This window comes from Dysidea avara, chromosome 12 (assembly GCF_963678975.1).
Source record: "Dysidea avara chromosome 12, odDysAvar1.4, whole genome shotgun sequence".
Taxonomy (NCBI): domain Eukaryota; kingdom Metazoa; phylum Porifera; class Demospongiae; order Dictyoceratida; family Dysideidae; genus Dysidea; species Dysidea avara.
The window spans coordinates 16250330-16278162 of NC_089283.1; the positions used below are offsets into that span (position 1 = coordinate 16250330).

Genomic DNA, 27833 nt, shown 5'->3' on the forward strand with positions numbered 1-27833 from the left:
GTTTTGTGTAGCATAGCACAAATGCCGGTGGCCAAGACCACTACGACACCTCACCTAATAGGTGGAAAGACACTTCACAGATCACTAGAATCCTTTTATAGCCTGACATGTAAAGTTCGATTGTGGGCCATAACGTCAACAATACGTATAATGTTTGCAAGCAGCCAATGGCGATTGAAAAAGCCAACGCGCGCGGTGGCCACAACTCTAGTCTAAATATATATTAACTTACTTATACACCTTACTAGTGTGGTGCCATCTTAGCCCAGATTAAACTGTAGTCCACTTCGACAATGACTCAATAAAACTAATATATTCTAAATAATACTCACCTTTACGTTCGATTGTGGTAACCAGTTTTGTCATGCCGCCGGATTCGAGCTTAGCCAGTGTGAATAGTAACTATAGTATCCTTTAGTAGTTAGGTTTTGTTTACTTAAATCGTCTATTTAGCTGCTTTTTTTTGCTCGAGAGAATCACTATGGCGATTAGTCTGTCGCTTAGTGATTGAGTGATCACGCTGGCATGCTGAGCACTACGTGATGAGAGTCGAAGAGTGAATGCAGGTTAGTGATATAACCCATAGCGTACTAGCTTTCAATATCTCAGGTGGCTGCAGTACTGCACTGCAGAGGGAACGTCATCGCAACGTCCGGCTTGGTTACCCACAATCGATGTTAGAAACCTGGCCTTTATAAGTGTTACAGCTGCCCTGTGAGGCTCTCCCCACCTATTAGGTGAGTGGTACATAACAGTTATACAACATACACTCGTGCTCTGCCTGTATAAACGCACTTGCCTTCAGGCCTAACGGCCCTCAGGCTTGTGCGTTTATATCAGGCAGAGCACTCGTGGCTGTTGTATAACTATATAATAAATTGGGTACTGCAATTAACTTTTTTTTGTTGTAAAATAATTTATATATATATATTCATGTAAGTTTCTAAACAAATTTTTTTAACATAAGATTGAACTCCTGTAACAGTCATTCACATAAATCATACAAAATATTTTACATGAAATGATGAAAATAAAGCAAATTATGGTAATTGCATATCTGATCAGTCTACGATTTTCAAAGTATTTATACTGATCAAATAGATCAGCAGTTTTTTGTTGACCTAGCTCAGGCTAGCTGTCACCTGATACCTTTATCAGGTCATGATCATGACTATCTATGGTTGCTATAGCTACTGCTGTTCACCATACATGTATTTCTGAGTCATCAATTTTAAACAATAGAGACCATGAGGATCTTCCTGATTTTAAAATCTGTGATATTAGAAACACAAGAGACCAAAGACTTTTATGCATAAATGTAACCATTTCTTCAGCTATAAACCAAGTATAAACACGTTGACTTTGGTACGTATACAACAGTGCTCCCTTGTGCTACACACAGCCCTTGAATGTAACTAGTGTACTTACTAAGTTTTGGACAGTAGTGAAGCTGACTAACTGACAATATTAACATAGCTACACTCTTTATGAAAATCACACTGTACTTCTATATATTTACGAGTAGTCTTCAAAACATACATAGCACATATGAACAGTTAGCTTGTGAGTGATAGTGTGGAAGGAATACTACAAATTATTATAAACTTACAAAAAATAGAAAAGAATTCAAATTCAGCCAGATGTGTTTGGCATAGTTGTACAAGTAGTTATATCGAGTGTATATAAAAGCAGGAAACTATATTCAATGTCACAATATATTTTAAAGTACACAAATCTTGAAATAAAATGAATGATATTACACAGATGTTGTAACATAACCGTTACTTAGAAATTGCAGATTATTCTCCTTTGCTAACTCATCAGAAGGAAGATGATCTTTCTCATGGTAAGGAAGGTAGCTGGCGGTTTGTGTGCTGTCAGTCACTGTTTTGTCATGGCTCCTGGCAGTACTATATGGTATATATTCCCCAGCAACTGTGGTCTGTGTATTGTATGGCAGTGGTATAATGTCACTTCCTTCATTAAGTGAAACATACGGCAATGAAGAAATACTAGAAGAAGCAGAATTTGTTTTTATTTCAGAAGGTGAATTGTTAACAGGTTGGATGATCCCTTGGCTGGAAGGGTTATCTTGTGAATGTGGCAAGAGATCATTTCTATTGTGCACATCTTCTACAGCTGCATTGTAAGATACATATTCCGCAAAATTTGGTGTAGTGGTATGGCTAGTGAGGAAGTCAGTGTTGCAACCATTGGTAGCAGGGGATTGATTGGTGTTTACATCACTTGATGCTATATCATGACCGACATAATCTCCTTCTTCTACTGAATTTAAAGCATTGGTAGAAGTGGAAGGTGGTACAACAGACAAAGTTACTTCTACGTCTACAGGAACAACTTGGAAACTGTTAGTATTATCTGTATACGACTGATATACTCCAGTAGTTGGGGTGCTGCATTGGTTATCATGAGGAGCACTGTCATCAGGTGGGGCAGTTGAATGCACTGGTTCAGGCCAGTCACTTCCCATGCTAGCACTAGTGCTAGCTTTTTGATCATGAAAAGCACCATCATTATCAGATGCAATGCTGTGACCAACATAAGTACCTTCTGATAATGTGTTAGTCATAACACTATCACTGGCTGATGGTAGTCTGGTATCCAACTGTGGTAAAGATCTGTTATTGTCTGCTGCAGTGTTCAGATCAGTTGCAGAATTGCAATGAATATACTGACCCTGCAGTGCAGCGTTGTGATTGGTAAGAGAGTCATCATCATATGATATACCGAAGTGCTTGGAATTTGTTTGAGAATCAACTTGACCACTAGATGGGGTTTCAGTCAACACCTTTCCTCCATACGAAGTACCATGCAGTAATTCACCAACTTTTGTTTCTGTAATATAAGTTGAGCCTTTCTGCTGCATGATGGAATCACAGCTGTTTACAGTGCTTAATATTCCTGAGTCAGGTAAGGAGTCTGTTAGTTTGCTAGGTTGATTGCCGCAGACACGATTTAGCATTTCTTTGGTTGATAGATTTTCTGAAATAACCGAATCCCCGTCTTCATCAAACATAGGCATATGTACAACTTTCATCCACTCATGTACTTTGTCGTTATTATATCCAAGACTTTCAACTGTGCTTGGTGCATCTCTGCCACATTCTGAATAATAGTCATTATCCACTGGTGGCATCTAGGAAGTGATAAAATAGAGTAACAAACATGAAAGTGCAGGACTATAATAATGGAATGACATACATATAACATTGTATGGCTAAGTATTATGCTGAATGTGCACCTTGACTATTGATTACTGAAAGCAACACGGTTATTCCACTATTGTTTCAGCTATGTTCTGCCCGTTATACAGCATTACAAGCTAAGAACAATATGAAAATGTTTCTGCAATCAATCCAGTCACTACACAAATTAAAAGATTTTTGTGATAGCTAGTCAGCATTGAAACCCTTATTATGCTGCCTGCGAATCAACACCTACAAAGTAGGGGAGAAAGTAATGGGACACAAAGGAAGACAAAGGTAAGTCCATGATGTAGCTGCTGTAGTTGGCAAAAAGACATATATAGGAACTAAGTGATGTTGAACAGCAAAGAAATCAACCCTACTGTACAAACTAACCATAGTTAAGTTATGCTTGTCTGAATGCATCAGTCTGTCAGTTAATTGTTAATAATAAATATTTTTAAAATTTCCATATAAGCTGTTCTGAAGGCAAGTTTGGGTTTGATTATGGCTAACAAGCTGCCAAGAAGGAAAAGTGATGCTGGTTTTGGGTGATACTTTTGGATAGAGAAGTCCTAGCAATCGTGCTCTCTATTATACAGTGTTACTATACTGTATGATATTGTAGCATATTCTTGTCAAAATACCCATCATCCAATTCATCTGCATTAAAATTTTGCACCATGCAGACATGCTGTACACCTAAGTGTGTAAAAGTACAATACTTTGAGGCCTGTATTTAGGTGTCTGTTATATTTACAAGAAATCACTGAATGCTAGCTAAACATGAGCGACGTCACAGAAATTTGATACTAAAATATGAAAACTGAAAGTCACATTACACCACACTGTTAATCAAACATTTCTACATATGTGCTGCAATGAACAAAAGAGAATTTAACTATTTATTGTTGTTGAATTCCTTCTCCTCATGCCATCATACTTATATTAATATTATATGAATCATTTTATTGTATATTTATATAGACTAACTACTGTACTCCCTTACCACATAGTTTTCCCTTACCGTATAGTTAGCTTCTTCTTCTCTATCCCATTTCACTGCTGTTGAGAATATTGTTCTGTAAATAAAACAGCGACATATTTAAATGTTAGCAAACATATAAAACTAAAGAAAGGGTGTGGATGAAAATAGGTGCATGTAAGTGTAGGTTGTTGTTTGGATATTAGGATCTGCGTTACTTTATTATCTGAGGAGTGTTACATAATAATTATTGAGGACATAATTATGTAATTATACTGACGGTTTCTAAATAGCACAGATCCAAGTATTCAAAAGTGATATTACAGTATGATTTGTTGGTTTCATAAGTCTCTCTTAAGTTGTAGAGTAGTGGTATATAGAAGATCTGTAGAAAATGAGTCTGATCGCTGGCTTGCTTTGGTTTTCTGACCAAATATGTACTCATGTAAAAAGTAAGCTTCATAAATAAATATGTATGCAGATAATGATTGTTGTGACAGGGAATAGAAAAGTACAGGACAAAAAAAAAATTGTGGGTTGTTCTCTAATCTGTCACTAATTTGTAGTCACAGGTGAAATGTCTAAACATTAAAACATACCACAATGTATGTGTGACATTGTATAGTGCTGGTTTAGTATTTAAAAAAATACATTTGGAGACATGTGTGTACACATGTATAATTGTATATACTGTACACATTTTTTACGTGGTTCTACTGTTTCCTACATTGAAATTGCACTATATTTATACACAGATACAAGAGATACAAACCTTCTCCACTTGAATGTAGCCACTCCAAGGCAAGCAATAATGAACACAAACATGATCAAGGAAACAACAATTGATATAATAATAGCAGCTAGAGCAGAATCTGCATAGAAAATATACAATATGAAATAAATATAACCCACACACCCTGCATGTACCTGAAGTATTTGAAGTACCTGGAATATTGGAAGTACTTGAAGCACTTGGAGTGCTTGAAGCACTTGGAGTGCTTGAAGCACTTGTAGTGCTTGAGGTACCTGGAGGACTTGTAGTGCTTGAATCACCTAGAATTAAAGTAGTTGAAGGAGTTGTAATATCTGAAGAAGTATATCCAGTTGTAGTTCCAGTTAAAAAAGATGTTTATAAAATTAACATTAACATTACTTGATGCATGTTTATAAAACACAACAATAATACATGATGAATTGTATTAGGGATAAGCATACCTTTGGTACTAATGAACACACTGTACTCATCAGGCCCATAGCTATTCTCAAGCACACATCGATACCATCCTTGGCTAGCATTAGTGAACGTCATAGTGTGTGTACCATTATTTGCTGTACCAATCACTGTGTCATAAAACACATCATTAATGTACCACGTGAAGTTTGGTGAGGGTACAGCATAATACTCAAATGATATGTTAAATGTTGAACCTTCTTGTATACTCATGTTTGAAGGGGTTGACAGGACTTTGCTGGGAACTAGAGAGCAAACCACTATACATAATTAGCACTGTATGTATCCATATAACTTCATGTATGTATATATAGTCCACATTTTATAATGACTATTTAAGTTGGTAATGGTACTCCAACTGATAATTCATTAACCTATGCATACACACACACACACACACACACACACACACACACACACACACACACACACACACACACACACACACGTAGAAATGTGTTTTGAATTTCACATACAGAATGGTAGTTATGTACAATAGGGGTTATAAGGGTTTGGGCTTTTCTGCCCGATATCACCAAAAATCAACCTTACATTTCCTTCATGACAGCTTGGCAATATTGGTTACTTCAGAGCCACCCCAAACACTTTCAACACATTTCCTATTAACTCAATTTGATTAACAGATTGACTGACTGATACCTTCAGCCAATCATTACTTGACTGTGGTAACCTTACAGGCTTGCCACTGTTTGTGGTCACTTGTGCCTTTGTCTACCAGCAACAGCTATAATGGGTGTATCATGGAGTTACTTCTGTCTTCCTGGAGGCCACTATTCAGGCGCAGTGACCATTTGAGGTGCTGTAAACATGGAACATGTGCGTATATGTGTATACCATGCAGTGTGATGTCTGTGTGCATGTGAAGTTGTGTGCATGTACATTTATGCTTGCATGTGTATGTGTGTATTGGTGCATGTTGTGCAACTACATGTGTGTGTGTGTGTGTGTGTGTGTGTGTGTGTGTGCATGTGAACATGTGCGTAAGTATGTTTCGTAGTCAGGGTAGTGAGTAAGTGAATAATCATATAAATCATGTTTTTAACAACACACATGGTTTTACTCTCCACACAGAAAGCACAAGAATTTACTAATAATTGGTATATATGTATATAATTCCACTGGAAATTTAGGTCATGAAATCAATTCTGAGGGAAATTTCACCCATTGACTGTTGTATTGGAACAACTACTACTACTATTCTATTAGAGTACTTTTACAATGAAAATTATACAAATTAATATACTACAATTATAAATGGGGCCGGTTCCCTGCTGGTTGTTACTTGCATATTATTAACATGTATACACAACATTGCACATTGTATAAAGTGTTACCAGCAATCTCCACAAAACTAGAGTAGTTGTCAATTCCAAACTCATTCTCTACCACACATTGATACCATCCTCTTTGACTAGCATCAGTGAACACCATAGTGTGTGTACCATGTGATGTTGTGTTGTTTACTGTCTCATAAAACTCATCATTGATGTACATTGTGAAGTTTGGTGGGGGTACAGCATAATATTCAAATGTTATGTTAAATGTTGAACCATTTTCTATAGTCATGTTTGAAGGGGTTGACAGGACTTTGCTGGGAACTATAGAGAGCAAATACTATACATAATTGGCACTGTATGTACTATGTACCCATGCATGTATAGCCCACATTTTATAACAATGATACGAATGTACGTATATTGCAATACAGAAAGATGAGTACAAATACTATGAGACATAAGCCAAACATACAGACATACAGTTGCATTGTGGAAGCTACAAATTCAATGTTTGCAAGTATATCAATAAAATTTTACTCATAGTATATTATATTATTAATTTTGCCTTGTAGCACTTCAGTGGTCTCTTAATTTCTTCAAGCGATACTTTTTACTAAATGTAGCTGGTGGTACTACACATTGAAATTTCATTGGTGGTTGTCTTCTTCCTTTTTAAAACAATTATTTCCATATCATACTGTGGTCGTGGTCAATCAAGATCAAGCGTTATACCAACAGTGGCCATAATGCAATGTCAATTACAGGAATTCAACAATACCATATATGGAACTAAGCATTTCTTCACATTTTGTTACAATTAGCTCTCCTTATAACCAAGAGTTAAAATAGTACCTTTTGTTATGAACTCTTGCTTATAACTAACCTTCAAGTTGACACTCTTTTACAGTAGTAGTGATACTAAAATTCTGGAAAGGGTCGTCAAAATCATCATAGAAAACCAACACTGCACAAGACTCATAATACTGATAATTTGTGGAGATCTCATAGCTTAACTGATGTTTGTCACTGATATCATCTGAAGTTCTACTATAGTCATTCTGATGGATACATGAGTACGTAACTTACAGTATACATACATGTGAACATTGCACAAAACACTTATGAGGTAAACCTTGATTACTACCTAAAATAAATTTCGTAATTGCTTGAATTTATACGAACAGTCCTGGCAACCATCCTGTCAGTATTTATGCATTATCAATCAACCATCAGGATTTTATTTTTGGCATCTCTCTTTTTCCTCTCATTACTCAAAAAGTACAAAAATTTTTTACAAACTATCTACTCAATAGTTTTAGTGACATCAACATAAATTCTAATAGAGCATTCACATCTATTCACTTATATATGTATTTGAATTGCTACTACATTGTGTGTAGTATAGCATTACTATGCAACTTACAGTCACTGTCCTGTTAGTACTATCACAGTCAATATCTGCTCTAGCGTCTGCCAAGCGATATGAGATTTGCGCAGGTGTGAGATTTAGATTTGCGGGTGGATCCACTTTCCAAAATATATTAATGGTATGTGTTTGTGTTTCATGGTCTGTAGTGCAGTTTACATCCACAAATGGTTGCCCCAAATCTGCAATGATAAATCACAGTGTCCATAAACCAGTGAAATTAAATGCAGATAATCACAGTATTAAGACATGCATGACCAATTGAAGCCAGTGTGGGGTGTATAACAGACAAATAAATTTGTGGCCGGAATAATGACTTGTTGGTGCTTACACAAACTACTACTTTTCCAATTAAATATTCCCAGGTTAGGATAACATCCTTACCAAATATGTGCAAAACCAGTTTAGCCATCTCTGATTGTTAATAGTTGTTATTCAAGAACAACATACCTAGGTTGGAACAAATAATTGGATAGTTGTTTTGGGAAATTCCATGTGATTACAATATCAGCTGTTTCACCAAAACATTCCCAGATCAATGTAATGTACAAAATACACCATTTCTAAACTACTCTGTAACTACAATGGATTCACACATATTTATTACTTACAGTCATAACTATAACTAAATGCACCCAATGGGAGTACCAGCAAGAGTAACATCATGTTATCCATCATGTTAGAGTGAGAACTGTGACAATGTAAATACAATTTAAAACACATTTCACAATAATTTTTGAAACAGCTTTAATATGTACACATGTACATGTATGGCAGTTAACATGTACTAAAGAAGCACAGTCAACTGCTGAATAAAGAATAAAGGCCATGCAATGGAAGAGGCTATTATACATACAGTATTAGTACAGAAGAAAGGAATTACAAGAATTATGATGTCCATGTACTCATCTCCCACCACTGTATGTATTGGTCATTACTGCAGTTCTCTTTAAAATTTTCATAAGTATTATACATGCCCATATAAATACCAACTACACTGAACACATGTACAATGGCATGCATGTATGTGAAGCAAGAATTCACATCTGGTGAAGCCAAGTATACCCAGTGAAGCCCCTCTCTAATCCAATAATCTAACACTCTTTGCTGTACCAAGAAAATTATCACTAGTAATCTGATAAAATATTTTTGTCACCACAGATTATATATGTACTATTCTGCAGCTGCCAATAATGCAATCAACAAGACACTGTATAAACTGAAAACATAGTGAACAAAATATTTGGTGTTTTGCTTAATCATTACCATTTGGCAAGAGTTTAATGTAATGAAATGCATGTCAAGCTAACTGAGTGGCTTTTCGTTTCTCATCTTTTTTTACAAAGAGCTGAATTACCTCATTGGCCTGCATACTGGAGAAAACTTTTTCATGAGAGAGGATGGACAGTGCAGCAAAAGGAAACAAAGTAACCAGCTCTGTGCAAGAGTACATTATAAAAGAGCTTACGCACCCCTCTATAATCTATGGTTCAGTCTCTGGTTAGCTTGCTTCTCTCATGACTGCTCAATCAGTTAAAATATTAGAAACACTAATAATATAAATACAGCAAAATTTGATTTTGTAAGCATCTACCAAATTGCTGATTTTAATTCCATACCAAAAATTCTGCTCATACGATATTCTGATAAATTTTAGAGAGCAGCTATTTACATGAGAGCATCAGTCTACTATCATACCAACTATGAGAATCTCTGTAGAGTGTCCTTCTTGTGCTTTCAATACATAGCTATGTATTATACTTCCTCTCATTACAGTTACATGAAATTGATAGTTACAATCAAAACACTTTTAAGGTATAGATCTTTCCTATATAAAATACATATTACTTGCTCAATTAAGACATAAGGTATACAAATGTTGTATGGACATAATCATGACTAATAGTTTGGCAACTTTTGACTAATGAGTGTGATAAACAAAATTAATTCCAGGTGAACAGGATTACTCAGCATGCCAGGTAAAGACGACTTTGGCTTTGGCTGCCATTCACACACAGCCATGCCTAACCAGTGGTGCACTATCGAGATACCATGACTCACATGATGAGTAGGTAGACAAATCCTCCTGGAGGGCAGGACTATAGTACTCCACAGGAGTGAGCAAAGGTATTGGCCGGAGGATGTATGGACAGTTGGCATTTGTTATAACAGATACCACATCACCTGTATGCTTCTCAGTAACCCATGCGTAATAAATGTGAGTTTTGTACTTAGAATGCTGTATACAATGTTTATACATGCAGTTTATAATTACATTAATACTATTTTCTTTCACACAGGAAACTAAAGAGTACACAGACTATGAATACACTGACTAGACATCCTGACATTTTCCTAGAAGATATGTGTTGTGTCTGACCATAATCAGTGTCTGTCTGGCACCAATATTAAAGTGACAATTGCCCCCTCCACTCTGAATTTACATGTATGTGGCATATGGATGAATAGTGTGGCAGCACCTGCCCCTTCACTTTTAGAGTAAGGGTCTGGTGACCGTAGTATATGGTATTGTGCTACTACCACTATAGTGGTAGAGCCAATCAAATTGCAGTATCCAGTTTAAATAAATATTTGTGACGTAAAATGTGTAGTTTGTACCATGAATAACACAATAACCATGGTGACTGAATTCAGAATAGTTGGAAAGCAGCTGATACTCGCCAAGCGAGACTCCAAGATACACATGCCGTAAAGACTTACATTGAGAAGTATGAAGTTTTGTGCTTTCTTCGCCCAGTTACAACAGCCCGAACAGGTAATTTATTACATCACACGCAATTCAAAACCACATTTGAATTCCTGTCGCACAAGTAGCGTATACTATGGTCACCAGACCCTTATTCTATGCGAAGGGGCAGGCACTGCCAGACTAGTGGATGGTGGATGACTGCATTTAGATTCTGCCTTACAATATTATAGCCATTACTCCTTCCTTCTACCTTATGTAATTTACTGCAACACCACTAAAAACTAACTAAAACAGTGGAAACGTCCAGGGTAGCTTTACATAGACAACATTACATTTGTGGTGAAAATGTAAGTGAAAATACATCAATACACAATATCTCCACATCCATGATTAAAAGAATAACTTATTAACTTCTACCAGGTAATAAAGGGACAACTTTAAGCAGTTAAATAGGAACCAGTAAGTTTAGATGAAAGTGATTTCAATTTGTCGGGTGTTTCAGCACATATGTGTATAAATCAAGATTGGATAGGTTTCAGCTTGCCAATGCCGCTGGGAATGGTTAAGATTTTTAACACAAATTTAACATAAAACGTTTCTCAGGTGCATACAATACTACTTTACAACATATCAAAAATACGTGACCCGGTCTGCGAAAAGTGGTCTTATAGCCTTTCCAAATTGTCAAGTTTGACTAATCATAACTCCTCATGTTTTCAACCTATCATCATCACATCACACCAAGCCATAGTGCTATGTTAAGGGTATAAGGGGACCAATTTTCAGGGTGATACCACAGTCACATTACAAGTTACAGGTAGCCATACATGCAATTGAAAAAGCTATAAGACCCCTTTTCGCAGACCAGGTCACATATTCAATTTTGATTTATGTAACAAAGTTGCGTGACAGATAGAATTGCCTCAGTGATTGTGATAAATGTGTTAAAGACCTTTGTTATGCCCAATCAGGCTTCCATAAGAAAAAGTATTGTTTTATATGAGGTAAAAAATTACCAGAATGGTTTATATATGCAACTATGAAACTCACACACTGCACAAATAAATTGATGCATGTTATTACATCTCTATTGTCACTTTTGATGTTGTTAATCATCACAATTTGAAACAAGCTGAGTTGAAGCAGAATCTCTGAGTATTTATATAAGGAAATGTGCAGGACAAGAACAATAAATTGCTCTACTGAATACCTACATGATCTCACAGGTAGCCATGCATTTATTCCACTGTGACTTCATGTGTTATGTCCACATCCTGTGCAGCCTTATAATAGTGTTTATGGGGAACTGCATGAACAAACTCAGCTGCATACCAGAGAAAGCTGGAACCACTAACAGATTACATATCAACAGTATAATGTCACTGTAGCCACCTTGCTATGACTATGAAGTATATTTATACATTAATTTCACCCAAAACTTTAAGAAGCACATTTACAAAACAAAGTACACTACTTTTACGCTAATGTAGAATACAATCTGATACCAAGCGAAACCAGTGAGTTTACAGTTTTGCATTTCAAATTTTGAAGCTCACAAAAGACAGCATCTATACACTGTACTAAATACAGACCACATTTCACTTCTGTTTCTTCCCAACTATCACAGGAGTTCTGTTCAAGCGGCCATTGAAAATGCTCAAAGACAATGCATTGGCCAGAAGGCCATCTGCTACTAGTAGTATCCAGTGCTTACTGTACAACAGTTTCATCAGGATATACAAAGCCGCCAACAATAAGGCAATCAAATCATGCACAAGTAAGCCCACTAATGATTAGACCATTAAACATAATATAAACTTAAGTCAGCCATGAACCTCACATGAAATCAATTCTCAGAACAACCCAATTCTCAGAAACAACAAAATAATATTAATGGTACCTACAATACAAATATGACATTTCCTTTCAGCAAATGAGGCATTAACTAAGTGTTGACTGGATATATTTTAATTTCATACTTGTCTGGAGACATTATTATATGTTTGGAGACATTATTATATATTTGGTTTACATTCAACATTTAGCTCATTTCATAGAAACTGCATTTGTTTACATATCAAACATATCACCATGAGATAACTAGACTGTATATAGTTATATTCAATTTAGAAGTTTCATTACAAAACAGTTAATATTTTAGTCTTATCAAGAATTCATAATATATAATTATATTTAGGAGAGTATCCAATGCCTGTATTGTCCCTTCAAAATGTACTGCATAATAATTGTGCGACATTGTGTTAACATATCAGATTATTTTAGTATAATTTCAGTAAACTCCAGCATGTGGCTTCACCACAAAAGACTTGTTGATAGGCGTTGATATACTAAAGCGAAGACCTGCAAGCACTTCAAGGCCCTTATAGCTCTTGAAGGAAGCTAACACCTTTAATGATGACGACTATTGCATAACATTATTAGGCAGTGTGTTTTGAAGCAGAAATACAGTATTGGATACTCTCCTAAATATATATATATATATATATATATTATGAACTCTTGGTCTTATGTATTGTCCATTGTCTAACTAATTATGCCATAAAGCATAGAGCTATGCATTCATGAAATAGTATAGTAGCTTTTAAAATATGAACAAGCTAAATAACTCTTATTTCTTCTAGTAATCAGTTACTAAGGTAAGTCTATAGCACATTGTTAATCCAAGTTGAAGGATAAAGAGAGCTACCATTTGAGAATAATTTAGCACTGGGTGGCAAAACATAGGCCCTAACAAGGTTATTAATGGTTGCATCACTGCATTATAAAGTGTTTGGACTAAATGGATCAGCACAATTGGCCTGCACGGCCCTCTGACCAAGGCAGATGGGATCCATTTATATGGAGCCCCTCCTAACAAACTTTCCAATTAAGAACACAATAGAAAAAATCTCCATAATAAGGACAAAATTTTTGGTCCCAACAGGTCTGATTAGTACATTTTTTACCTCTGAAAGAGGAAAACCTCTAATATATTACAGCAAAAGTGGTCAAAAATTCTGGGTCCCAAAATGCCCACGGTCCATAATAGAGTGGTTCCATTGTATATAATGCAGAGATGTGGACAAAAGGCTACATTTCATGTACAATGTTGGTTGCAGTTAATAAGTTTGATTAAAGATCATAGAATAGACTGAATTAGGGATTAAATGTCCACTAGTATATCTGCAGGTGTAGGCTACCTCCCTTGTTTCCCTACTTCTTATTTCTATGATCTTAAATTCCTAATTCCTTATACTTGTTTATTTACATTTTCAACATTATTGTGACCAGTGAACTCATGCATACTGAATCAAAAGAAAGAATGGCACTAGAGTTAATGTTTTGTCTAAACGCACGCCCCAATTATCAATTACTGACTCGAACGTGAAATAGCCATTGCATTTCACTTTCAGCTATGTACGTATGTTCAGCCCGTTCTACAAATGAAGGACAGCAGGAGAAGTGCCTCTGCAATCAATGCAGTCACCATGAAATATATGGACCGTTCATGTCAATTAGTGACTTGAAAGTGGAAGTGGCCATTATGCTTTGCTTTCAACAATGTTCAGAAAGAACAGTAAGAAAAGCACTTCTGTAATCAATCCAGTAACTACAGAAAATATGGACGACTTCCATTTATAAATGTAGGGAAGCCATCGAGCTACCACAAATCAACACCTTGGATTATCAGCAAAAAGAAATGGAACACAAAGGAGGACAAAGGTAAGTGCATGAAGTATGCATTGTACATATTGCAGTATGCCAAAAGGCACATCTCAGGAATGAAGTGATGTCAAACTGTGAAAAAATCAAGCCTGTATCCTTAGCCATTATTGAGTTAAGCTTGTCAAAGACATTAGTCAATCTGTCAGTCAGTCTGAACATTTCCACTGTATAATATTTCTTTAAAATTTCATAGCAAGAACAGGTAGTATTGAAGGAACTTTTGGGCTTGGTTATACTTAACCAATTCTGCCAAGGTGCCATGAAGGTATTGCGAGGCTGGTTTTAGGGTGAAAATTTTAGCCAGAAAAGCCCAAACCTTCCCCAATATGCACTGTATGATTACTTTACATCCGATGATCTAGGAATGAATGAGTCAGACCCAAATACTCTACAAACTGGATGATGCCCAAGTAATACTTGAGTAGAATGTGACCTTCATGACCTTGGTCATCCAAGGATACTATAATAATATGAATCTCCACATGTACACAGTTTTTAAAAGACAATAAAACAAACAGGCACAGAAACTGTCATCTTTATATTGGGCTTGTATATCAAAGTGTACAAATAGTGCAACCTCAAAACATAACAAGAGCCCTGACTGAAAAATAGCCACGACTATGGTTACCCTATAACTGAGCACTACACTGTTAAAATGAAGAGTAACCACAACTCTCAAGGAGTTCCCAGTGTAGGGAGGATTTAACACCCCTGGAGAGTAACCATTACTCTAAAGGAGTAACTGGGGAGTAACACATGCTCTGAAGGAGGTGTTGCTTACTCTTCAGAGTAATGGTTATTCTCTTCAGAGTGTTGGTTACTCTCCATGAGGTGTTAAATCCTCCCTACACTGGGAACTCTCAGAGTGGTGGTTACTCTTTATTTTTAACAGTGTAGTTAAGTGCCTGTACAAAAAATAACATTACAAAGCTGCAAATGTCCTATTGTTCTCAATGACAAGTGCAAATCTTATTGTGGGGAGGGAGTTTGCAATTGGGTGACAAATCCTTGAAAATGCAGTGTGTTATGATAATTATAGCTAACTCAATTTTATTGACGACCAGTCCGTGAGTTCGCCATTCAACAGTGGTGGCCATGACTTAGAAACCAGTTTATATGGAAAAACTGCTTATTTATAAACCTGGTCAATTTTCTGTAGTTTAATACAAACATACTGAAGACTTAAGTTAAATTATCTGTGCTCATACTCGGCTCATACGCAGCAGGCAAAATCATGTCCGTCTTCAGTAGGTATTGTGCGTAACATGCGTAACGATCTTACTCAGTTCTTTCCGGCTGTCCCTTATCTTGAATCTTCAACTCGATCTTCAGTGACTCCACTTGAGTGACTCGCACAATCTTGGAAATAGCTATACTTAGTCTGATCGATTCAGTAATAGTTGCTATTGGCTTTCGTCTCAAGCTATGACCCTTTTTATAACTCTTGTGACGTTTATTGACGAGCCGACTTTCTTTTTTATTAAACATTAATAATTATTTCCGGTTTAGTAGTACTTCGGTCTTTCGTACTATATAGGACAGGATTTGTTTCTGTCTCTTCCTACTGGCTATGTTAAATCGTTCTGCTACACGAGCTTACCATGGGTCTACGACTGTCTGCGACGGTCTAAACTGAGAGAGAAAGTCCGTACTCAATTATCATTGTAGTCAGGGGGTAGCCAGAACCGGCCGGGCCACCCAGGCCCCGGCATCAATAATTCGAGATACTCTATAGTATAGAGCAGTCAGATCGAGATAAAATCAGTCTCAGTATCCCCGGGCTGGATGGACTGCCCTTGCCTACCACCCCCAGCACAAAGAAAGCACGTGCTGGACAACTGAATAAAAAGGACCAGATTGCTAAAAGTTTAAAAGTCCCTGTGCTCATCAATGCGGCCCATCTCAGGAGAGGCATCAGAGGAGCGATGCGAGATGGACCTACTTCCACGTATGCACATTGTAGCTGACCGAAGTAGAGAAAAAGACAATGTGCATCGGATAAAAGCCAGAGTCTCAGTATTCAGAGAAGCAGTGAAGCAAGCAAGCTATTATTATTTATTATTATTATTAGCACTTTAAAAAAAAATTTTTTTTCTTTGACGCGCTAAGGCTGTATGACCTACTTCTCTCTCATCACCTCCAACCTAAATAAGCTGTGGTACCGTGGTGAAAAGTGTGTAGATAACGGTACAAAGGAAGGTTTGTTTGCTTTCAGTACGTACAGTTGTCTCGTTCGCGTATATTCACAGCTGCTGGTCACCCTCAGTTGGCAACAATTGGAACTGAAAGTAGACTCTGAAGCGGATGGCATCGCTGGGAAACAATCCATCCAAACGAAAGAGACCAGAGGATTCCCCTGACGATTCCAGTAAGAGCGTAGATGTTTGCCGTCATTGCAGCAAGAAATGTACTAAAAAAAGTGAGGCTGTTCAATGTGATTTGTCAGTGCTGTTCGTGGCTGCACGCATCTTGCGAAGGTCTAAGTAAAGACGAATGTAAACTGCTTACTCAATTAACATCCACTGTTGAAAATGTTATGTACTACTGTAAGTTTAATAAGTGTGAAACGCGCTCCAAGCAGCTTATGTTCGGTTCAATTAGTAAAGCACTTTTCCCACCGGCTGACAGCTCTGAAACCAGCACAGCAACGGAACAGAATTGTTTATCTAAGACTCTGACTGACCTTAGTGAGAAAATTGCTGATTTGACTATCAAACAACAAACACTACACAACTCAGTGCAATCTATATCCTCCAAATTTGTTGAGTCTGCTGTTAACATGGACACTGGTGCTCCAGCTCAATCCATCACTCAAGGAGCTGGTCCATCTAGTAATGCTCTAGACATTATAGATGAGATGGCAGATAGAGATCGAAGGAAAAATAACATTGTCGCATACAATTTCCCGGAGTCCACTGACTGAAATGTTGATATTCAATCATTTAAGGCCCTAAGTGACACAGTTTTCAAATTGGATCTGGATGTAACCAAGGCTATTCGTTTGGAACCAAAGATCCCTAATAAACACAGACCGTTACTATTGACTGTTGAAGATGTTGACGACAAGACTTTCATGCTCTCTCATTCTCACTTTCTGAAGCGACACGAACAGTACAACAAAGTATACCTTGTCCCTGATAGAACAAGACTTGAACGTGCTAAGCACAAAAGGGTTGTTGACGAGTTAAAACAAAGGAAGGCCAATGGAGAAACTAATCTGATAATTCGTAATGGCATTATTTCACAGAGACAACCCCGTGTAAATATAATTGCTGAAACCACCAACACTCAGCAGGCTACTAATTGTTCCTGATAGAAGTCTTGCTGGTTCTTCAGTAATGATAAGTAATACAATGTTAAGAACTTTGTATACAAACGCTGATCAGTTTTTAAATAAGCGTGATCTTCTTTCAGCTCAAATTACAGGTAGCCACCCCCCTGACATAATTATTATTACCGAATTGCTTCCTAAATCACCAAATTCTACTGTTAGCTCAGCTCTACTGGCACTTCCTGGATATTCTCTTTACGTTAACTTTGATCCAAACACATATACCCCTGTCACCTCTCACATACGCGGAGTTGGAATATTTGTCTCTGAGAAGCTGCAGGCTCATCAAGTATTTTTTCACTCACCTGATCTTGAAGATCAAGTATGGGTTAGAATTCAACTTTGTGGATCTGATTCACTGTTAGTTGGCTGTCTGTATCGTAGTCCTACGGGTGATCTCAGTGCTAGTGTTTCATCTCTTTGTAATTTATTTACCAAACTCGATAACTATTCTCACTTATTAGTATGTGGCGACTTCAACTTTAAAGAAGTTACTTGGTCAGACCTTTCAGGTTCAACTACTAATTCTCATATAGTACCTTTTCTCGACTCAGTAGATGATTTATTCTTGTTTCAGCATGTCAACAAGCCCACAAGAATTAGACAGGGTGATTCTCCAAGCCTACTCGATCTAGTATTCACAAACGAAGAGAATATGGTTACAAACTTGTTGCATCTTCCACCCTTGGGTAATAGCGACCACATTTGTATACAGTTTGATCTTTTGTGCTATTTGGAGCCGAAGAAGACTGACAACTTGAAATATAATACAAGAGCGGCAAATATTGATCTAATGAAGCAAACTCTTGGTGATGTTGACTGGGTATCCTTATTGGACCCCCTTGATATGAGCGATGCTTGGTTGCAATTTAGGTCAATCTTTCAGGATGCTCTTGACAATTGTGTTCCTACTTACAAGCCCAAGGAGAAGAAAAGCCTATACAGTAACTCTGAAGTGTTTAGTTTGAAAAGGAAAAAGAATCATCTTTGGAAAAAGTACCTCTCGACCCGTTCTCTCATAGACCTTGCAAACTTTAAATCAGTAAATAATCAGCTTAGAAGCTTGACTCGTAACCTTAGAAAAGACTACGAAAAGAATCTGGCTCAAGGTGTCAGATCTAGGTCTAAAGCATTCTGGCAATATGTTAACTCAAGGACAAAAGTACGCCCAGGTGTTACTGAGTTGGTCTCCTCGGATGGTTCTGCAATACATTCCGATACTGAAATGGCTACTCACTTTAACGAATACTTTTCTAGTGTATTTACCTGTGAGGACACCACAAGTATTCCAACAGTTGATTCAACTAGTTTCCCTCTCCTTGATGACTCCATTGAAATCACTCCTGAAACTGTTTTCAGCAAGCTAATAGCTCTACAAAGTAATAAATCCTCTGGACCAGACGGATGGCCTATAACTATTATCAAATCTGTAAGTGAATTTATTTCTGTACCATTATCTATCCTGTTTAATAAATCGCTGAATAGTGGCACTTTACCTTCAGATTGGAAGTGTGCCAATGTAACACCTATTCACAAAAAAGGTGCACGGAATCTGGCCTGCAATTATAGACCAGTCAGCCTCACTTCTATTTTCAGCAAGTTAATGGAATCCATTGTCAAAGATCATATACTGAACCACCTATCCACAAACAACTTACTGTCTCCCTATCAATTTGGCTTCATACCAGGAAGATCGTGTTCCACTCAATTGCTTCTGATGCTGGATTATTTAACTCATCATCTTGATGAGGGCTATTCTATTGACGTAATCTACTTAGATTTCCAAAAAGCCTTCGATACTGTTCCACACCGACGTTTATTGCAAAAGTTAACATCGTTTGGTATTCATGGAAATGTGCTAAAATGGATTGAAAGTTTTTTATCTAACAGAGTGCAACAAGTTGTACTTAATGGCCATAAATCTTCCACCATTCCAGTTACTAGTGGTGTCCCCCAGGGTTCTGTGCTGGGTCCCCTACTATTCACGATGTTTGTAAATGAGATACCATCAATTGTATCAAGTCCGGTGCTATTGTTTGCTGATGATACAAAAATCTTTCGAGTCATTAGAAATAGAGAAGACTATACTGCGTTACAGAGTGACTTAGACTTACTTCAAAGATGGTCACAACAGTGGCTTTTGAATTTTAATATTTCCAAGTGCAAACACCTTCACTTCGGCCCAGCCCACCACTATGGTCCTTACTGTCTCAACGGAATATTTATTGACATCAATGCAACGCACAGCGACCTCGGTATTGTTTTTGACGATCAGCTCAAATTCCACCATCACACCACTCAAGTTACTACCAAAGCTAACCGAGTACTTGGTTTGATTAAGAAATCATTTGAATACCTTGACTCTACCATGCTAACTTGTCTGTTCAATACATTAGTTCGACCTATCTTGGAATACAATAATCCTATTTGGGGGCCTCATTATATTCTAGACAACAGAAAGGTAGAGAAGATACAACGAAGGGCTACTCGTCTCATCCCACAACTTCAAGACAAATCTTACTCAGAGAGGTTGACACAACTAGATTTGCCATCTTTTCATTATAGACGTTTGAGAGGTGATCTAATATTTCTTTTCAAAATTCTTAACAATTATTTCACCACCGATTTTACTGATATATATACGTACTCAAGATCTATTACCAGGGGGCATCAATTCAAATTGTTTAAGGAACGCTCAAGACTATTATGTAGATCTAATTACTTTATCAATAGAATCACCAACAATTGGAATAGTTTGCCTAATTATGTTGTAAATAGTTCTTCGATTAACACTTTTAAATCATTATTAGATAGTCATTTAATTGATTCAAGATTTATTTTTGTATAAGTTATTTAATTGATTCAAGAGTTATTTTTGTATAATTACTGCATTGATCGGATATGCAGGCTGTGCCTTTATCCGTATTTAATCATAATCATAATCAAAACTTTACAGTGACCAGCACTGAAGGTCTGACAGCAACATGTGCTGCGTACGTAGTTATAATTAAGGAGGTGTAGTTGGTGGAGGGGAGATCAAGGGCGTAGCCAGGAAGGAAAGGGGGAGAGACAAACTCTCCTTTCAGAGGCAGAATATTTTAAAATCACATAGTCCTGGAGTTCTCCGGTAGCTACTCATGAGGGTTGTATTGCATTAATGCTAAACCAGAACGTTTAGATGAAGCCAAACAGAACGTTAAACCAGAACGTTTAGATGAAGCCAAACAACAGTTTGCTGGCACGGGAGTGAGCATCACTGTAGAGGGCAAACGTCATCTTGGAGCTGCTCTTGGTTCCCGCGCCTTTACTGAGGCATACATTACTGAGAAAGTCGAGTCATGGTCCCGTTGTGTTCGCCGGCTGGTTAATATTGCAAAAACTCACTCTCATGCTGCGTATGCTGCATTTACACATGGCTTGTGTAGCAAGTGGACCTATTTTGTGCGTACCATCCCAGCAATCTCCTCCCTTCTCGAACCACTGGAAGACATCATCTCTCTTCAACTTTTGCCCGCACTGACTGGGAGATCTATTAGTAATGTGGAGAGGGCTCTTTTTTCCTTACCTGTTAGACTGGGTGGTCTTGGTATCTGTGATCCCAAATCTCATTCTGATGCTGAGTTTGATTCTTCTGTGAAGATTACCTCTGCGCTTGTTGCTTTGATTGTTCAGCAGGAGCTAACATTTAGCATTGACACCTTGGAGGCCCAACGCTCAGCTAAGTGTGAAGTTGTGCGAATGAAGCATCGAGCGCATGATGAGGTCGCTGCCACTTTGTGTCAATCATTACCAGTTGGTCTGCAGAGGATTGTGGCACTGTCTAGCGAGAAAGGGGCCTCCTCTTGGCTTTCTGCTTTGCCTGTAGAGGAGCATGGCTTTGCTCTGCATAAGGGTGCCTTCCGTGATGCTCTCTGCTTATGCTATGGGTGGCTCCCATCTGGATTGCCAACCCAGTGTGTTTGTGGTCAAGGATTCTCTGTGGACCACTCCATGAACTGCCCTACAGGTGGCTACCCCACCCTTAGGCACAACGAACTTAGGGATTTTACTGCTGCCATCCTGTCAGAAGTCTGTACTGATGTGTGTGTTGAGCCCCTTTTACAGTCTCTCTCTGGTGAAACACTCACATACGCTACTGCAAATCGTGAGGATGGAGCACGATTGGATGTTTCAGCTGTTGGGTTCTGGGGTGGTCACCACCAACGGGCTTTCTTTGATGTTAAGGTGTTTAATCCAACTGCTTCGTCATACCGTGCTACACCAGTGGCTTCATTGTATCGGAGATTTGAAAGGGAGAAACGTAGGAAATATGAGCAGAGGATTAGGGAGGTTGAGATGGGTTCATTTACCCCATTAGTCTTTTCAACGTTTGGTGGAATCAGTGGATGTACCAGCATCTTTTACAAACGTCTAGCTTACTTACTGTCCCTGAAGAGAGAAGTTCCCTACAGCAGCGCGATGTCTTGGCTACGTTGTCGCATCAGCTTCTCGTTGCTCCGCTCAGCGATTGCGTGCCTTTAGGGGGCGCGCTCCCACAGTGGTCGTCCCATCAGCCATAGGGCACTTGACCTTGTACTATCAGAGGGTCGGGTGCCTTCCCCCTAATTATTTAAATTGCTCCCTTTAATCTCAGTCCAATTTTTGTCTAGCACTTCAACATCTAGTGCAATATGGGGTGCCGTTTGTACCAAAATTGTACAAAAATGCCTTATTTATAAACTATAACCATACTTTATAAATCAATGCACTACTTTATAAATCATGAACATATACTTTATAAATCACATGCATGATTTATAAACCATATACCTGATTTATAAACCATATACCTGATTTATAAATCATTGACATACTTTATAAACTATAACATTGATTTATATAAATTATACATGTGATTTGTAAACTATAACACTTATTTGTAAAGTATAAACACTGATTTATAAATTATAATATTAATTTATATATCAATATACTACTTTATAAATCATGTGTATAGTTTATAAATCATGTGTATAGTTTATAAATCATACACATGATTTATAAATCAATAACATATTTTATGAACCATACATGCATAATTTATAAATCATCATTATGATTTATAAATCATGGATATACTTTACTACTTGGTTATTTTTGTACTTTATAAATCATTGTTGTACTTTATAAATTCACTTGTATAAATCACTGTTGTAAATTAATACTATAATATATAAATCGATACTATTTTTGACACACATTGTTGTTACATATCGATATTAAATTGAAGTAGTAGCGATATAATTGCTGGTACTGGCACGTGACTGAGTGAAGTTGAAGCGGGGAAACTGAGCACATGGCAGCCAGCGATCCAGCAAACTTGGCACAAGCTTTGGCCACTATTGCAAGCGCTTTTGCGCTGAATCAGAACAATACAAGTGGAGTTTCTACGGCCATTACCAACAGTCCTGTGACTCCTGTCGCCGTCACGGTGAACTCCCCAGCCATTAATTCCACCGCTCAGATTGTCGCTGCTACACCGTCGTCAAATAGGTACTAAGTTTAAATAGATGCTTCCAAGGATTTCTCCTTGGGGATGTGTAGAATATCTATGGGAGTAGGGAAGTGAAGGTGGGATTTAGAAATTTTTGTAGGTGACTCTCAGGTGAACGCTCATACTGGACAGAGTCCTAGCATGCCTATAGGGAAAATTATCTAGGAATCCTGAAATCTGGAATCATGTACAAAATTGTTTCTGTACAAGCTAAATTATGAGTCCTTTGACAAAATCATGACAAAAAAAAATGGGTTGGTTTAAGCAATGTTTCGAGAACCGCTTTCATAACGGTTGGACTATTTATTATTATTATTATTATCAATTTACCAAAAAGGAAGGCATACACAAAAGGCAAAGCCTGTACAAGGTGTCCGCCTACAAAACACAAACATACATATACCTACAGTACACTACAAACTAAACAGTACACAACAAAACACAAAACAGTGATTAAGAAGTTAATTGACACATAAGTAATTATAAAGGTGATGCCGGAAAGACTTTTGATTACTGTCTTCAAGGATATGTAATGGCACAGTGTTCCAGAAGAAAGTTATTTGGAGTAGCTCATAGCTAATTGACTGCTGGATGTTTCATTAATCTTTGTTAATGTATACCTTTGTCTCTGACGAGGCTTCTGTGGTCCTCTTTTCTGACCACTTGCACAGTAGAGGTAAAAACATCCTGGTAAAAATCAAGATAAAAATTTTAATTAATATAGCCCATTCATCGCTGTAGATGCTATATGGCACATTTGCTCTATAAACGCTCCTAGCCTTAATATTTAGGTACTCTGAGGCTTTCATTGTTTTTCTACCAGCTAATGCACTTATTATAAGGTGGTCACACTCCTACACAAATGGGAACAGGGATAAACGGATCCCTCGTGCACTAATGTGTGTGATTTTACGTAATCGATGAATTTTTTTATCGTGTTCTGGTGGATACATGAAGTGATTCTAATTTTGTAAATGAAAGGAAATAGATTAGATACGTTTTAACACTCTACTGGGTGGTTTTCACTTCATTGATTAATGGCCTGTGGGTGGGTTTATGTGCATGCATAGTTGCTCAAATATCTGAAGACCAGACTTCCAGTGAATCGCTTCAGATATACATGTACTAGCAATCTTCATTGTACTGTTACAGTATAACACTGTAAGACTGTTTATATGTATTAATTTGCTGGCTAAGGATTGTTGACAGATCTTTACCTTTGTGATTATATAACTGTGTAGGGGTTACAGTTAAGTAAACCATAATACCACAATGGGATTCGCTGTTTAATGGTGATTAATATTTTATGGAATAAGATATATATAGTGGCTTAAATCATTCAGATTGGAATCTCCCAGAAATGCAGCAGTGAAGGGGTTAATATATTTACAAATATTTATGGTAATGCTGAAATATTTAAATGATGGGAGTCTCGTACACAATTTTGGGTTTTGTGAGGGAGTGTTGGTGACTCTTCAGCTCGATGCATTAGTGCTGCAACATAATATAATATCTTGGGTGTACAGTGGAACCTCAGTTATCCAAACCCCTTGGGACTAGGGGTGGTCCATAAGTCAGAAAAATCCATATCTCTGAAACTGTGAATAAGTACCCTTAAGAATATTGGTAAAAATGCTGTCTGGATAGTGTAGTGGAGGCCACACACCATAGGTAACCTATGCTCAATAACATCACTTCTGTTGCTGATCATATCTCATTTACATGGTACCATAACCCATCTTGCTCCACCACTTGGTCTAGTCTCATGCATTAAAACTGATCAATTAAAAATTTTAGAAAACCCCTTAAATAAGGACACCCCCATATTTAATTTCCCCAATGGTGTCCGTCTTAGAGGGGTTCCACTATATACCAAAGTATACTGCATTAAAGTATACTGGATTATTTGTATTCATGGAAATTTTAGCACGTCAATATGCATGGCCACGCATTAATGGTGGACATTGGAAGGACAAATGCTTCAATCACATACTGATGTCTAGTCTCATGTGGCCAGACCCAACTCTTTAGTGTGGCACTTAATTATGGATTAGAAATGGCTAGTTGATAAATGCCATGCAAAGAGTAGAATCTGGCCATGTGTATAGGTGACTGTCTCTGGGAGAACCGGTCTTACCACCTATATTTAATGTGTTAAGTTCCTAGCTTACCAATAAGGTACCAAATTGTAACAACAAATTTATACTCATCAGGGTAAAGAGTTATGTGTAGAGATGACTGTGGTGGATTTGTAGACAATTTCATAAGAAATCAAGATTGGCTAACACAAGATGAAATCAAGTTTACGGTACAATTCCTATCCAATTCAAGATTGGCCACAAAGGTGTTCTGCCACATTCAGCCATTCCAGATTAGCCAGAGGTCCATTAGATTGCTTGAACACTGCTAGCAAGGCTTGTATAAGGCAGCCAAGAAAAGCAAACTACTTAGATCTGGGGCTGTAGACATTTAATAGTGTCTTTGTGTGGTGATGGACCTTGGATTTTCCCAGACTCATTCACATCCATGAAAATTTCCCCCTTGAAATTTGCAGTTCAGTCAATTATTTAATATTAATGTATCCAGTAAAACAAAAAGTTTCCTCCTTGAAATTTTAGGTGGTGGCAATCCACTAAAATTAATATTCCCCTTCAAAAAAAATTTTTCACTCTGCTATATAGTATACAAACAGCTCCTGTGTGTGAATGTTTGTCTTGTAACTTATTGTATGTGCTACTGCAGTGTTTTGGCTGGAAATTGTAAAGGAAGACGAAAGCTTGATGTGACTAAAGAAGAAATACTTCATTTGAAAAGTTTAAATTATTCATGGACAAAAATTGCTGAGATTCTGGATGTATCTAGGCAAACATTGTATAGACGGCTACAAGAATTTGGAATTGACTCATCTAAATTTACTTCTATTTCTGAATCAGATCTAGATACTGCTTTAACAAATATCAAATCATCCCATTCATCATGTGGGGAAGTAATGATGCAAGGTTATTTGCTGCATAGTGGGATAAAAGTACAGAGAGAAAAGTTACGTGCTGCCATATATCGTGTTGATCACACAAACACAGTAAACAGACATTCATCAGTAATTAGACGTCGAGTATACACAACACCACATCCAAATGCCGTATGGCATTTGGATGGAAACCACAAGATGATACGATGGCGTCTGGTAATTCATGCTGGTGTTGATGGCTTTTCTCGACTAATCACTTACATTAGATATGCCAACAATAATTTAGCCAGCACAGTCTTGCAGGAATTTCTAAAGGGAATTTCAATTTATGGGATACCCTATTCAGTTAGAACAGACTGTGGTGGCGAAAATGTAGATGTTTGGAGATACATGCTATCAACACATCAGGATTTGTCACGTGTTTTAACAGGAAGCTCAGTTCACAACGAACGTGTGGAAAGACTATGGAGAGATGTGACTCGTAGTGCATCTAGTTCTTTCATTGATATGTTTTATGAGCTGGAAGCTGAAGGGATACTGGATCCAAGTAATGAAATTGATATTTTCTGCTTGCAGGTAGTGTTTTTGCCTCATATAAACAAGTGCTTGGCTGAAGTTCAAGGAGGGTGGAACAACCATCCATTGTCAACTGAAGGAAACATGTCTCCCATCCAATTATGTGTGTCAGGATTAACTGCTTCTAATTATCAAATAAATCAAGCAGACATGGTGGGTGGTCATCCACATCTACAGCTGAATTTGGACACAGAAAACTTGGAATCTGTAGAAGTTCCATGCAATAAATTTAACCCTTGTGATCACCTTGTTGATACTATTGAATCACTAGTAACAACAGCAACCCAAACAGCTACTGATGGAAAGACAACGTACCGTGATGTCATTTATACAGTTGGTCAACATTTACAAGGCATTTGCAATAGATGCATATTAAATTAATTATTATATTGTTATTATTGTAATCCCAAATACTGTATATGTATTTTCTGGCAGTTGAACATACAGAAAATAAGCTCCCACAAGAATGGGTATAATAAAGTTAGTATAATTCATTCTACACCACGTGTTTAGTACAGGTTGGCTCCCACCCCCTCCCTATTTTTCTTAGCTGTGTTCTAGTTGAGATGGATGGCGATGAAGCAGATCAGCAATTTGGACTTTACATACAACTCACTGTTACATTACCGATTGTCATATTTTGCATACTTGGCAGAGTGGAACTATTTAGGGTTTTTCCTTAATAGTCACAAAAAAAGATGCCATCAGGTTTTTCCTAGGGCTGCTTGGGCTGAGCAGTTCTGAATTTTATTATGCTAGCCCCCACTCTGCGAATTGTGATAGTAGTGTATGGTGTGATGTACACATGTTTTTTCTTGTGTGTACGGTAACAAAATCATTATC

General features: G+C 37.4%; 2 protein-coding genes and 1 pseudogene across 2 annotated transcripts; 2 read left to right on the forward strand and 1 right to left on the reverse strand.

Annotated features, from left to right (window-relative positions):
* Nucleotides 1-1467: 1467 nt before the first annotated feature.
* LOC136239875 (serine-rich adhesin for platelets-like) lies at nt 1468-16070 on the reverse strand. The gene is made up of 10 exons (XM_066030622.1): nt 15865-16070; nt 8758-8837; nt 8144-8328; nt 7604-7778; nt 6778-7041; nt 5407-5667; nt 5119-5244; nt 4964-5063; nt 4234-4288; nt 1468-3157 (listed from the first exon to the last, which is right to left on the reverse strand). Exons 1-10 carry the CDS (start codon nt 16068-16070, stop codon nt 1757-1759), a joined length of 2853 nt encoding a protein of 950 aa, XP_065886694.1. The 3' UTR covers nt 1468-1756.
* A 4827-nt stretch (nt 16071-20897) lies between these two features.
* LOC136239876 (uncharacterized) lies at nt 20898-22518 on the forward strand (annotated as a pseudogene).
* Nucleotides 22519-23187: 669 nt separating this feature from the next.
* LOC136240260 (uncharacterized) lies at nt 23188-27474 on the forward strand. Its single transcript, XM_066031198.1, has 2 exons — nt 23188-23445; nt 26189-27474. The coding sequence occupies exons 1-2, from the start codon at nt 23249-23251 to the stop codon at nt 27369-27371; spliced, it is 1380 nt and encodes a 459-aa protein (XP_065887270.1). The 5' UTR covers nt 23188-23248; the 3' UTR covers nt 27372-27474.
* Nucleotides 27475-27833: the final 359 nt, after the last annotated feature.